General features: G+C 61.1%; 1 protein-coding gene across 6 annotated transcripts in view; it reads right to left on the reverse strand.

Moving 5' to 3' along the window:
• Nucleotides 1-13,961, reverse strand: part of FLT4 (fms related receptor tyrosine kinase 4) — a 49,230-nt gene that overhangs the window by 22,894 nt on the left and 12,375 nt on the right. For all 6 annotated transcript variants that reach the window (XM_518160.7, XM_009450334.3, XM_016954471.2 and 3 more), the window contains exons 2-10: nucleotides 7,531-7,627; nucleotides 6,415-6,659; nucleotides 6,085-6,197; nucleotides 5,803-5,965; nucleotides 5,556-5,695; nucleotides 5,119-5,287; nucleotides 4,742-4,859; nucleotides 1,996-2,150; nucleotides 1,754-1,916 (exon numbers count right to left, since the gene is read on the reverse strand). In XM_518160.7, coding sequence (XP_518160.4) covers nucleotides 1,754-1,916; nucleotides 1,996-2,150; nucleotides 4,742-4,859; nucleotides 5,119-5,287; nucleotides 5,556-5,695; nucleotides 5,803-5,965; nucleotides 6,085-6,197; nucleotides 6,415-6,659; nucleotides 7,531-7,627 — 1,363 coding nt within the window. The remainder of the gene's footprint in view (nucleotides 1-1,753; nucleotides 1,917-1,995; nucleotides 2,151-4,741; nucleotides 4,860-5,118; nucleotides 5,288-5,555; nucleotides 5,696-5,802; nucleotides 5,966-6,084; nucleotides 6,198-6,414; nucleotides 6,660-7,530; nucleotides 7,628-13,961) is intronic.

Here is a 13,961-nt window from a genome sequence, read left to right on the forward strand (position 1 = left end):
AGGGCCCACTTGGGGGGCGGGGTCAAGCCCTTGTCATATCCAGTCACCTTCTCATATGGGGTGGTGGGCGAGGCTGGCCCTTGGGCCTGGGTGAGGGAGATGGGAAGGGGACTTTGGTTTTTTTTTTTTTTTTGAGACGGAGTTTCACTCTTGTTGCCCAGGATGGACTGCAATGGCACAATCTCGGCTCACCGAAACCTCTGCCTCCTGGGTTCAAGCGATTCTCCTGCCTCAGCCTCCCAAGTAGCTGGGATTATAGGCATATGCCACCACGCCTGGCTATTTTTTTGGTATTTTCAGTAGAGTTGGGGTTTCTCCATGTTGGTCAGCTGGTCTCGAACTCCTGACCTCAGGTGATTGGTCTGCCTTGGCCTCCCAAAGCGCTGGGATTACAGGCGTGAGCCACCGAGCCCAGCCTGTTTCTGGAGCTCTGTCTCCCACCCTTCAGGCTCAGGACCCGGCAACCCATCCTACACAGGCTGCCAACACCAGCTTCCTGTGCCCACTGTCCCTCAGGCATATGTGCACTCTGTCCCGCTTCTGTGCCCCTTCCTGCAGAGGCCACCTGGGATCTGCCCACATGGCTGCAGGCCCAGCACAGTCCCATGCTGCCCCAGGAGGCATCTCTGCCCAGCCTCTCCCTCTCTCCTGCTTTAGGAGCTGCGGCCTCCCTCTGGGCGGGGTGTGCATCCCCAGCAACCTTGGCCTCCTGCCAGGATTGGGGGGGTAGTCTCAGGGCCCCAAGGGAGGCTCATATCTGCCCCTGTGGAGGAGCCGAGCAGGGACCCCCCGAAGGGCTCCATCACTTGGCACAGAGCATAAAGGTGGCACACCCAGAAGGAAGGACATTTGGAGGTGCTGGCAGTGAGCTGCACGCCGCATGATCTAGAATACCTATGAACCTTGGACATCTGGGGCCGGCTCAGGCCACCCCTACTGAGCCTCCCCCACTGACCACACCAGAGCCACAGCCAGTGGGGCTACCCTCATCTCCCATGTAGGTTCCCAGCTCCCATCCCGCCCCAGTTTGATACTAGGAATCTCTTGCTAAAAGGCAAACCTGAGCCATGTCTCCACTTCTCAACACCCTTCACTGGCTCCCTAGTGCCTTCAAGCCCTGCCCACCTGGGCGTCCTCCTCTCACCCCCTGCTTGTCTAACTGTCCTGCTGGCATCCCGCTCAGTGGAGGGGAGCATGGCTCAGCAGGTGGGTGGGTGCTGTTGCTTACAGCTGTGCCCCTGGGAAAGCCGCCTCCCTTCTCTGACCCTATTTCCCTGTCTATAAGGGGGTGTGAGTGCTGCACAGATGAGCTGAGGCCCATGAGCACACATGGTGTGCCGTGGGGCTCAGTGCAACCATCCCAGGGGCTCAGGCAACACCCCCCCAGGTCCCCGCCCCGCTGGAGGTGTCCTGCTGGGTGCTCAGAGACACGTGCTTCCTTCTCCCTCCAGATGATGCAATTATGTGTCCAGAGGTCTTCGCTCTTGAGGGAGGTGGGCAGGGGCCAGACCCATCCTGTGTCCAGCTTGGCCAGCTGATGGAGGATGGGTGCAAGGGAGGCTCTGAGCCTCACTCAGGCGAGGTGAGGCCAGGGATTGGCTATAGCTGAAGGTAGGGTTCAAGTTCAGAGCAGGGCCCTGAGAAGGGGTACAGGGAAGGCCTGGGCAGTGAGGGGTGCTGTAAAGGAGGTTCCTCATGGCTGAGGCTGGGGGCTGTGGCTGTGCAGGGGACCTGAGGCTGGAGCTGTACTCACAGACTACGCTGGGCAAACATCTTGCAGGGTGTCCAGGGCCGCCAGTGCCACTGGATGCTGAGAGGCAGGGGCACCCCGTAGGCCGTGCAGGTGAGGGCCTGGCGGCTGTGACGCGAGTAGATGCTGGGGGAGGAAGCCTCCTTCTCGTGTATCTGGGGGGGCACTGTGGGCACACAGATGGCCGGTCAGCTGGCCTCCAATGCCAGGCCGCCCACCCGTGCGCTCTCCCGTCCCTGACCTACCATTCACCACCAGCTCCAGGCTGATGTTGCGCCTCAGGCCAGCAGCGGAGTTCCACAAGGCGAGGGTGTAGGTGCCTGTGCTGGCCTCTGTCACCTCCTTGAGCACCAGGGCATGTGGACTGTGGCGCCCGGACAGTGCCTTTCCATCCTTGTACCTGGCCAGGGAAGGGAGGTCAGGGCCCATACAGATCCCACCGCAGCCCCAAGCTCATGCTGGCACCCCCACCCCAATACAGTTGGGAGGAGGGAGGGGCTGGCAGGAGTGCAAGGTAGGGCGGGGAACACTGGTCTGCGAGGGGATGGTCTCCAGGCCGTATCTGCCAGGTGTGACAACCGTGTCAGGCGGCCGGCTCGGGCATTGGTCAGAGGTCTGCAGTAGCACCTCCTGCCTTGCCCCAAAGCCTCTGTGAACTCTCCACAAGTAGCGAGATGACCATGTCACTGCTGGGGCAGCCGCCTTCTCTCCCTGCCTGTGGCTGCAGACAGCCTTCTTCAGCCAGGCTTGCCCAGCCCAGCCCAGCCCAGGAGGGTCCCACACACCTGGTTCCTCCACCCAGCTGGGCACGGCCTGGAGACCCCGTCCTCTTTCTTACAGACATCTGAAGGAGTGGAGGTGCAGTCCCTGTGAGCACAGGCTAGCTCCTTGACATGTGCGTGGCCCCTGCAGACACGTGGGCTTCTTGCTGCCCACACCCCGCCCCCAGGCCTGGCTCTCGCTGCCTGCCTCGCTGGGACACTCATTTCTGTAGCCAGGAATCTGCAGGGTTCCCTGCCTCCTTCATTTGGGTGGGGGCGTGCAGCCTTCCTGACTGTCCTATGCTGTGGCCTGCCCCTGCCTTGCTGTGTCTGTTGACTGCCCATCGTCCCCCTGGGCTGGGAGCCCCACGAGGGCAGTGCTGCCTCCTGCAGAGCTGCGCCCAGATCCCTACATGTCTGCTGCACACGTGAGGAAGCAGATGCCTCAGCCCCAGAGGGTGTGCTGGGGCCCCTGCAGGCACCTGTCTCTGTGGCCTGGACTCTGTATGGAGATGCTCCTCCTTTGGACAGGTGCCTGCCCCTGGTGCTGGGTGTGGCAGGCCAGAGACACACCACTGTGTCCCGGGAGAGGCACAGCCCTCGGGCAGAGACCAACAGAGAAGGGGAGGCAGGGGCCCATTCTCAACTTGGACATCACAGCAGGGGCCCGGGGGGAGTGCCTGGCCCGGGGTCACAGAGTGAGGCAGGGCAGGGCAGGGGCGGAACTGAGGTGGTGCTGTCTGCATGGCTCTGGTCCTGAGTCTGCCACTTGCTGGATCTGAGACTCCTTCATTGCCTCAATGGAGATGACATGCACCTTGCAGCTGTCGTGAGGTTTAACCCGGACAGTGACAGCAGCGTGCTGGACACACTGCAGGTGCTTCGGAAGCCAAGGACCAGCCCATCTGTGTGTTTGCTAGACTGTCCACCCAGTCAGTGCTCGCCATCGTCATGTGCTGGTGCCATAGGAAGGGTGGGCACCACAGGAAGGGTGGGTGGCTGCCATAGGAAGAGAGCCAGATGTGGCAGGAGTGAGCCAGTGGAAAGCTGTTCTGAGAGGCAGCTGCCTGAGGATTGGGTAGACCCTGGACACAACAGAGCTGCCACCTGCCCAGAGCAGGCTCAGTAATGGTGGCCTTGGAGGGCAGGGGACAGGGCCCAGGGGTCTCCAGGAGCTGTACCTGTGAGTGAGGCTCCAGGATCTGCCAGTGCCCTCAGGACTCTGCCCCAAGGGCCTTGGCACTGACCAGGTGCCTTGGATGGACACCGAAGTCTGTGTCCTCAGTGGGAGGGTCACACTGGGCTCAGGGCCAGGACACCCTGGGCCTTCCATCCCAGGAGAGACGAGCCCCCAGCCAGTGCAAGGGGCCCTGGCGGAGGAAACCCTGGGCCTCTGCTTGCCCAGCTCCAGGAAAAGTTGCCCTGCCAGGAGGGAGGTGCCCAGGCTGAAGAGGAGGAGGCTCTTGGGCTAGCTCAGTGCAGAGACCCCTCCTGGGGAATTGGCGATCAGTTAGGAATACCCTTTCCTAGCCTCTGCTTCCTCGTCTATGCAATGGGGACTCAAAGTGTGACTGACTGTGGGTGAGCCACGTGGATGACTCAGACGGCCTGAGGATGTGTTTGTGAGGGGTGCCATGCCCCCCCAGAGCCTGCAGGGAGTAGCCAGCGGAGACAGGGCCACCCCTGAGGCCTCGGCACACGCTTGCAGATCGGGGATCTGCGGGGACTCCAGCAGCCTGTCGGCCTCCTGGAAGCTCTCTCGCTTGCTGCCGTGCAGCACAGGCCCAGCCCAGGCAATCTGTCAATTCCCTGTGGCATCTCCAAATTTCTGGACAGAAGGGTCCTGGGAGAGGCAGCCTCGCAAAAGGAGGCATAGGGAACGCTAAACCATTGCTGCAGGGCAGGCCCTGGAGATTCTGCAGGGCAGAGAGGGGCCCAGCGGTCAGGAGGCAGTTAGGAAAAGCCCCTCGCTGTGCCCACCACACCCACATGTAACAGAAGGCTGGTACTGAAACCTTTCACAGTGTGGCAGGAACAGACAGACCTTCCATCTGAAATATCGCATTATGGGCGGGTTCCTTGGGGGGTCTCCTGAGAGAGGCCCCCCCAATGCCTGGTCTCCGTGTGCGGGTCCTGACGGGGAGGACGCTGCCCGTCTTCCCCTATGGTCTGTTTTGCCCCTGGACTTGGAAGGGTAGCGGCGGGGTCGGGGGGGAGCCAGGGCTGTTACCACTGGAACTCGGGCGGGGGGTACGCCGCCAGCTTCACGGGCAGCTTCACCAGCTCGTCTCCTGCCGTGGCCTCCAGAATGGGTCCTTTGAGCCACTCGACACTGATGAAGGGATTTTCTGCCAGACAGGAGAAGTCACTGTAAATCCAGGACTGACCCGTCGTGGACTGACCAGGGACTCCCCCCACGGCCCCTGCAGCCCCGGCAGCCAGACATCCGCAGACTGGGGCTGGCCATGCCGCCCGGTGCAGGAGCTGGGCAGCTCCTCTGCTCATGGCCCTCCCTTCCCTCTGGCTGGACTCCTGAGTGCTCAAGGGCACCGTGAGCTCTGGGCCCAGGCCCACAGGGCACAAGGACCCTTGTTTCCCAGGCCATACCATGCACAATGACCTCGGTGCTCTCCCGAAATCGCTGGATGCCGTTGTTGGCCTCGCACACATACGAGCCCAGGTCGTGCTGGCTGACGTTGTGGATGGTCAGGATGCTGGAGAGTTCTGTGTGGGTCTGCTGGGAGCGTCGCTCGGGCACCCACTTACCCCGCTCTGCCTGCCCGTACCCAGGGAAGCCCCGCGTCAGCAGGCGGGCTCCTGCACAGCTACCCCACCGAAGGCACACCTCCCAGCCCAGCCAGCGGCGGCTCCGGAAGCCCTGGACCCAGGCCCTGAGTTTTCTTTGGGTGGAACACTTGCCACTCAGACTGGGGCCCCTGGGGCAGGCCTGGGTCCACACATCCTCCATACGGAGGCCCAGTGTGTGCTGTACAGTCACAGGGACTCCTGGGGACAGGACAGCCTGGCAGCGCTGCTGACCTCACCTGCTTCCCTGGGTAGTCCCAGTCAAAGGTGACACCTGAGTTGAACTCAGCCCACACGGTGCAGTTCAGGACCAGCTTCTCCCCTACCAGCAGCTCCAGCGACTTCCTGGGCAACAGCTGGATGTCATAGAGCTCGTTGCCTGTTGACACGCACACAGTGACTCCCATGCCCTCACAGGACGACACCCACTGAGGCCAGTGAGGCAGTGACAGCCCCGTTACTGTGAACGGGGCACAGCCCTGTTACCTGTGATGTGCACCAGGAAGGGGTTGGAAAGGAAGTCCTGGTCCCCCCAGGTGGTCTCGCACTGCAGGTACAGAGCATCACGCAGCAGTGGCGTGGACACGAGCATGCCCCGCCGGTCGTCCCACACCACCTCCTGCCCATCTGGCCACAGCACCGAGCTTTGCTGGAGGGACAAGGCCACCATCATTGCCCAGCTGCCCCTTGCTCCTGGCCAGACAGGTGGCCGCCTTTTCCAGGGGTGGGATGGGAGGGTCGGATGCTGGGGTTGGGGTGGGGCCGTACCGAGCGCAGCGTGACATTGAGGCCGGGGATGGACACCAGACAGGGCACCCACATGGCGTCCTTCCTGTTGACCAAGAGCGTGTCAGGCTTGTTGATGAATGGCTGCTCAAAGTCTATGGAGAGGGAGCAAGGTGTTGGGGAAGGGACGTGGCGGCCAGGCTGGGGGAGGGCTCCACGGGGCTGGGTGGTGCTGGTCCTGAACCAGCCACCCGCTGGAGCAGGTAGGGCCCCGTTCTCTCCTCCTGCCAGCCCAGGGTCCACAGGCTGGGGGCGGTGTGGGCCCCAGCTGCCCGGGACCCTGCCCCAGCCTGGCCCGCCTCCAAGTCTCACCTCTCACGAACACGTAGGAGCTGGCGGCCGTGGTGCCCTCGATGCGTGCCTTGATGTACTTGTAGTAGCAGACGTAGCTGCCTGTGTCGTTGGCGTGCACCTCACGCAGCAGCAACACCTTGCAGTAGGGCCTGGCGTCTGTGCCCTCGCAGTCTCGTACCACCCCCGTGTCCTCGCTGTCCTTGTCTCCCGTGGCTGGCGCCTCCTGAGCTCCTGGCCAGGCCCACTCGAGGGGGTGCTGTCCCCTGGCAGAGGACAGGAGTGGTCAGGTGGGCCCCAGGGCAGCCCATGGGGACTGTCCCTGAGAAGCCTCCCTCAGGCTGAGCCTCACCAGGTTTATCTTACCCAGAGCATGGAACTGCCCAGGGTTTGGGCGCACACTACAGACCGTGCCCAGGGCAGGGCACTCCCCGACCCCCGGGCCTCTACCGGGCTCCTGTGCTTGTCCACAGGCCTTGGATCACAGCTGGGAAGGTGGGGAGGTACCATCTCTGGGGCCCCAGTGGGTGCTCCCACGGTGGCTGGGAGTGGATGCAGATGACCTGGGAGGTGGCCTGGGGTCAGTGTGAGGTATCAGGAGTGGGGTGCAGGGTGATGAGGCCCCATATGACATGCTGATGGGGTGGGCCGGGCACAGTGGCTCACGCCTGTAATCCCAGCACTTTGGGAGGCTGAGGCGGGTGGGTTACGAGGTCAGGAGATCAAGACCATCCTGCTTAACACGGTGAAACCCCGTCTCTACTACAAATACAAAAAATTAGCTGGGCGTGGTGGTGGGCACCTGTAGTCCCAGCTACTTGGGAGGCTGAGGCAGGAGAATGGCGTGAACCCGGGAGGCGGAGCTTGCAGTGAGCCGAGATCACACCACTGCACTCCCGCCTGGGCGACACAGTGAGACTCCGTCTCAAAAAAAAAAAAAAGAAATGCTGATGGGGGTGTGTGGTTGAGGCTGGGGAGGACCGAAGTCACCCACAGCCTGGGAGACCACACGGCCCCGAGGCCACTCTGCCCTGACTCTGCCCTGGGAGGGGGCTGCCATCTGGGCCCACAGCCACCACCTCCTGCCTTGGGCTTGTGCAGCCTCTCTGGCCTGCCAGTGGGAGAGGGACCCAGTACCTGCAGGAGATGGACAGGCTGTCACCGGTGTCGATGACGTGTGACTCCTCCGTGATGTTCAAGGTCGGGGGGGTCATGGAGTAGCCACTCGCCAGGCCTGGGGTGGGAGACAGGGTCAGCGTGGTGCTGGGCTGTGACTTGGCACGACGTTGATGGGGCATGGCTGAGCATTCTGCATCGCAAGCGCAGACCCCTGCAGGGCCGGAGCAGCTCAGGTTCTCAGCCAGCACCGCGTGGCCTGGCCTCACCACGTGCGCCGTGAGCAGCACCAGCTCCCAGGCCCCAAGACAGCCACGAACCTCTCCCACAGGCGCACCCTGCCTTGCCCCACAGCCCCCATCCTCAGCTACACACCGCCCCTGGACCGAACCCCGACCTCTGACCCCGGTGAGCTGAGCGGCTGGCATGAAGGAGTGGGGGAGGGGCGCTGGAGTGTGTCACCTCCACATCACGGCCCCTGCGGTGCTGCTGCCTGAGGCCCTCCCTCCTGAACTGCAGCCCTACACCCGCTGCTTCCCAGAGGGCCCCGCACATCCCAGGTCCTCCCCGCACCACGCAGGCCTTGGCCCTCCTGCCTGCTCTCTGCCAGGGGCCTCGCCCCCTCTTGCCTGCTCTCTGCCAGGGGCCTTGCCCCCTCCCAGGCCACGTGGTGTCACCTCACAGGTGCCCTTTCGCTCCTCAGCTTCTCGCACCCTCACAGACCCTGCTGGCTGCCCCAGCCTCCTCCGGGCTCTCCCTGCCCAGGCCTCCCTAGACACCCCCAGGCCTTCTCACAGGGCTCTTCCTCAGACATACAAATAAACCCGCCTCATCTGGCTGAAACCCACCATCAGCCAGAGACTGTAGGCTGGCCGGGCTGGGCCTTCTCTCCTGCAGGACTCAGCCCTGCTGCCCCCACACCCTCCTCCCCGTGGGGTGGTGTGTGTGTGTGTGCGCACACGTGTGCCGCCATGTGCATCTGTAACTGTAGGCCTGGGTGTGTGAGTCTGTGTGTGCCTATGTCTGAGTGGTGTGTGTGGCTTCCTGTGTATGTGCAAGCATGCATGCATGTTTGTGTATCTCGGACATGCTGGCGTGTGTTCACACATGAGTGTGTATGTGGTGGGATCCCGGTGTGGGTGGGAGCAGGCCCCAGGGGAGGTCTGGGTCTGGAACTCTGGCAGATGCATCCTGCCGGGGCCATCCTGAGACAACAGGAAGGGAGGGCTGCATGGCCAGAGGCCCAGGGCTGCGTCCTGTCCTTCCCCCAGGTCCCTGTCCTCCTGGGGGCACAGCCCACTCTTCTGCCCCCAGGCCCCTCCCGTCCAACAGGTCCCTTGGGGTTTGAGGCAGCAGTAGTCTAGCTCCCCGAGGCCCCAGGGTCCCGCCCTGAAGCTAACGGGGGTGGGGTGGAGCCCAGGGAATCCTTGACCCCAAGCCACCCTGGGACGCAGCACCAGGACGGCACCTGCTGCACACCAAGATCTCGCTTCGGCCTCACACGGGCAACGTGGTCACCGGTCAATGATCTCTGGCCTCTCCCTTCTTCTATCCCTCTCTCCTGGCCAAACCCTTCCAGGCACCACTTCACTATGGGTCCAGAGCAGGAAGGGCCTTAAACCACACATCCAGACCCACTGTATAGACTGGGACACTGAGGCCCTCCAGCCACCCTTAGAAGGCAGCGCCTCGCCTGTCCACTGCTGTGACGACCACCGAGTCTTTGCTTTGCCAGCCCTCCCCTGGGGCCCCAAGGTGGAAGGGGGTTGTGGGCTCTGCAGCCCCTTCCCCTTGGGGGGTGCCAAGCCTTCACATGCACCGCAGCGGGGCCTGGGCACTGGCAGCCCGTAGCTTGCACGCCTGGGGCTGCCATGAGAGGAGTCTGGGCCAGGGGCTGGGGGATCCCTGCAGTGAGGTGGCTCCCCTCAGGTGGTGAGGGGCTAAGAAGGAATCCTCTGAGCTGGGCTTTGAAGGAGGGGGATTTTTTTTCCAGGTAGTGGAAAGTAAGTCCACGCCAGGAAGACAGCTAGGCATGTATGTGGGCACCGGAGTGGGTGGTGGTCTGTCCTCAGAGCTACAGAGGAGGGATGATGAGCATGGGGCTAGACCTGTCCGGATGAATAGACTCTACCTTCCCAGTGGACCTAGCGGGAGGTCAGGAGACCAGGCTCGAGGCCAGTGTCCACCTGCCCAGCCCCATGACTGCAGGAGAGAGAACACCCCGCCACCCCCACTGAGGTCTGGAGTGTTGAGCTGGTGGCCCCCTTCTCAGGAGTGCACATCCAGCAGACACCTTCCAGCTCCACCGTGCGGCAGCTGTCAGCCCAGCTTCCTCGGATGGCTCCCCTCTGTTCCCAAGATAAAGCAAGGCGGGCTGGGCCTCTGCCCTCCAGCCACTGCCTCTCTCCAGCTTCCTCTCCTAGGAGGCATGGACCTCCTCCTCCCATCCTCCCAAAGTGCCTGTTGTTTTCCTGTCTTGAACACTTGTCCTTTTTCCTGGGACATCCCTCCTTCCTTCTTTCCCTCCCGAGGGCCTCCCTCTTTAGGGTCTAGTTCAGACGCCCTCATCACTCAGGCAGCATCAGCCTCCTCCTCCTCGAGCTCCTGCTAGAACACAACCAGACTGAACTGTGGTTTTATGATCACATCTGAACAGAGGCTCAATTTTATTCATCTTCCTAAGCCCAAGACAGAGATGTGCAAAGGAGATTCAACGGGTGGATATAAGAAAGGTTGGATGGGCCGGGCGTGGTGGCTCACGCCTCTCATCCCAGCACTTTGGGAGGCTGAGGTGGGTGGGTCACAAGGTCAGGAGATCGAGACCATCCTGGCTAACACGGTGAAACCCCGTCTCTACTAAAAATACAAAAAATTAGCTGGGTGTGGTGGCGGGCGCCCAGCTAACTTGGGAGGCTGAGGCGGGAGAATGGCGTGAAGCCGGGAGGCGGAGCTTGCAGTGAGCGGAGATCGCACCACTGCACTCCAGCCTGGGCCACAGAGCGAGACTCCGTCTCAAAAAAAAAAAAAAAAAGAATGGTTGGATGGATGATGGATGGAAACGGGATGGATGAATGATGAATCACTAGATGAATAAATGGACGGATGCGTGGACAGACAGATGGGTGGGTGGGTGGGTAGGTGGGTGGGTGACAGGATGGATGCATGGATGGATGGAAGTATGGGTGGATGGGTGGGTGGGTGGGTGGATGGATGCATGGATGGAAGTATGGGTGGATGGGTGGTTGGGTGGATGCATGGATGGATGGAAGTATGGGTGGATGGGTGGATGGGTGGGTGGGTGGGTGGATGGATGCATGGATGGAAGTATGGGTGGATGGGTGGATGGGTGGGTGGGTGGGTGGATGGATGCATGGATGGAAGTATGGGTGGATGGGTGGGTGGATGGGTGGGTGGGTGGATGCATGGATGGATGGAAGTATGGGTGGATGGGTGGGTGGATGGTTGGGTGGATGCATGGATGGATGGAAGTATGGGTGGATGGGTGGGTGGGTAGGTGGATGGATGCATGGATGGAAGTATGGGTGGATGGGTGGGTGGGTGGGTGGATGGATGCATGGATGGAAGTATGGGTGGATGGGTGGATGGGTGGGTGGGTGGATGCATGGATGGATGGAAGTATGGGTGGATGGGTGGATGGGTGGGTGGATGGTTGGGTGGATGCATGGATGGATGGAAGTATGGGTGGATGGGTGGGTGGGTGGGTGGATGGATGCATGGATGGAAGTATGGGTGGATGGGTGGATGGGTGGGTGGGTGGATGCATGGATGGATGGAAGTATGGGTGGATGGGTGGGTGGGTGGGTGGGTGGTTGGGTGGATGCATGGATGGATGGAAGTATGGGTGGATGGGTGGATGGGTGGGTGGGTGGTTGGGTGGATGCATGGATGGATGGAAGTATGGGTGGATGGGTGGGTGGGTGGGTGGATGGATGCATGGATGGAAGTATGGGTGGATGGGTGGATGGGTGGGTGGGTGGGTGGATGCATGGATGGATGGAAGTATGGGTGGATGGGTGGATGGGTGGGTGGATGGTTGGGTGGATGCATGGATGGATGGAAGTATGGGTGGATGGGTGGATGGGTGGGTGGGTGGTTGGGTGGATGCATGGATGGATGGAAGTATGGGTGGATGGGTGGGTGGGTGGGTGGATGGATGCATGGATGGAAGTATGGGTGGATGGGTGGATGGGTGGGTGGGTGGATGCATGGATGGATGGAAGTATGGGTGGATGGGTGGATGGGTGGATGGGTGGGTGGGTGGGTGGTTGGGTGGATGCATGGATGGATGGAAGTATGGGTGGATGGGTGGATGGGTGGGTGGGTAGGTGGATGGATGCATGGATGGAAGTATGGGTGGATGGGTGGATGGGTGAGTGGGTGGATGCATGGATGGATGGAAGTATGGGTGGATGGGTGGATGGGTGGGTGGGTAGGTGGATGGATGCATGGATGGAAGTATGGGTGGATGGGTGGATGGGTGGGTGGATGGATGCATGGATGGAAGTATGGGTGGATGGGTGGATGGGTGGGTGGGTGGATGCATGGATCGATGGAAGTATGGGTGGATGGGTGGATGGGTGGGTGGGTAGGTGGATCGATGCATGGATGGAAGTATGGGTGGATGGGTGGATGGGTGGGTGGGTGGGTGGATGGATGCATGGACGGAAGTATGGGTGGATGGGTGGGTGGGTGGGTGGGTGGGTGGGTGGATGGATGGATGGACGGTTGGAAGTAGGGGTGGATGGGTGGGTAAACTGGTGGACAGATGGATGGGTGGGTGGAAGGATGAATGGATGGATGGGTGGAAGAGTGGGTGGACAGGTGAAAGGTAAGTGGATGGGTGAAGGGTGGATGGGGAGAGGAGTCTGTAGGAGCTTCCTCCTGGAGGCACCGTGCCACCAATGGAAGCACCTGCATCACTGCTGAGCAGGACCATCCATCGTGCTTGCCAACCCTTTTGCCCATCCACGCAAGCTTTTTCATGACATGTCTCCTTTTTCATGACATACCATAACTTATTCCAGTGACCCCTCTGCCTTTACCAACCTTCCACTGTGCCCTGTGTGATCGGCAAACTTTGCTGTAGACCTCACTGTCCACTCCGAATGTCCCTTCCTGCCTTATGTGAAGCCTGGCTTTCTGGCCATGGCACTGCCCCTGGGCGGTTACTGCCCTCCACCCCACATGCCTGAACTCCTCGCAGCCACCTGCCCTCCCTACAGCAGTCCCTCTGAGGGTCCTGCTCTTTGGCAGCGCCGCCCTCTTCCCCATTAAAGCTGTCATCAGCTGCACCCCCCCGTCACTTCCCCTCATTCTCTGCTGACCGTAGCTCCTGGCTCACCATCCCCCCCCCCCCAGCTCCTGCCCTTCTCCATGACTTCACCATCCACAGGGCTGACTCACCAGCACCCTGGCCTCTGAGATCCCCCCTGCACGGCCCTCCCGTCTTCTCCTGAATCACTCAGTTCTGTGGGCGCATCCTGGACCTGGTCATCACCAGAGACCGCGCCATCCCGGAACACCTGCCTTCTATGTCTCTCTCCCTGCTTCCCCTGTTCTTGATCCACATCCTTCAGCCTCATCAAAGCCCCCACTGCTTCCTCCCCACCCCTCGGTGCCCTCCCAGTGCTGCCCCGTCCTGGTGCGTGGGGTCCACAGCCGCCTCTCTGCATGCTCCCTCCCCTCTTGTCCTGCATCCCAACCCTGAGACAGCATGCATTCCAAATAGCACAACACTGGCAGCACAAGGCCCCCACAGGAGCTCCTCCCCCCCATTTTCCTGGGTGCACACAGTTCAGGGTGCTCCTCCCCTCTCACTCTCAGCATCGACAGGGCAAAATCATGAGATAGAAACACCCCACTGGCTGGGCACAGTGGCTCATGCCTGTAATCCCAGCACTTTGGGAGGCTGAGGCGGGCGGACCATCCTGGCCAACATGGTGAACCCCATCTCTACTAAAAATACAAAAGTTAGCCGGGCACGGTGGTGGGTGCCTGTAGTCCCAGCTACTTGGGAGGCTGAGGCAGGAGAATCACTTGAACCTGGGAGGCAGAGGTTGCAGTGAGCTGAGATCGCGCCACTACACTCCAGCCTGGGACAGAGCGAGACTCCGTCTCAGAAAAAAAAAAAAAAAAAGAAAAGAAAAAAGAAAAACACCCCATCTTCCTACATCCCAAAACCCACACTGCCAGCCAGGGCCTGAGAAATCCTCTGACATGCCTCCTGCCTGCAAACCAGGCCCTCCATCGTGCCCAGGGTCCACCCACCACAGATTTCTCTTCTGATCACCAGTCTTTTCTATGCAATCATCTCCCATCGTTTTTGTTTGTTTGTTTGTTTTGAGATGGAGTTTAGCTCGTCGCCCAGGCTGCAGTGCAATAACATGATCTCGGCTCACTGCAACATCTACCTTCCGGGTTCAAGTGATTCT

The sequence above is a fragment of the Pan troglodytes genome, chromosome 4 (genome assembly GCF_028858775.2).
Source record: "Pan troglodytes isolate AG18354 chromosome 4, NHGRI_mPanTro3-v2.0_pri, whole genome shotgun sequence".
Taxonomy (NCBI): Eukaryota; Metazoa; Chordata; class Mammalia; order Primates; family Hominidae; genus Pan; species Pan troglodytes.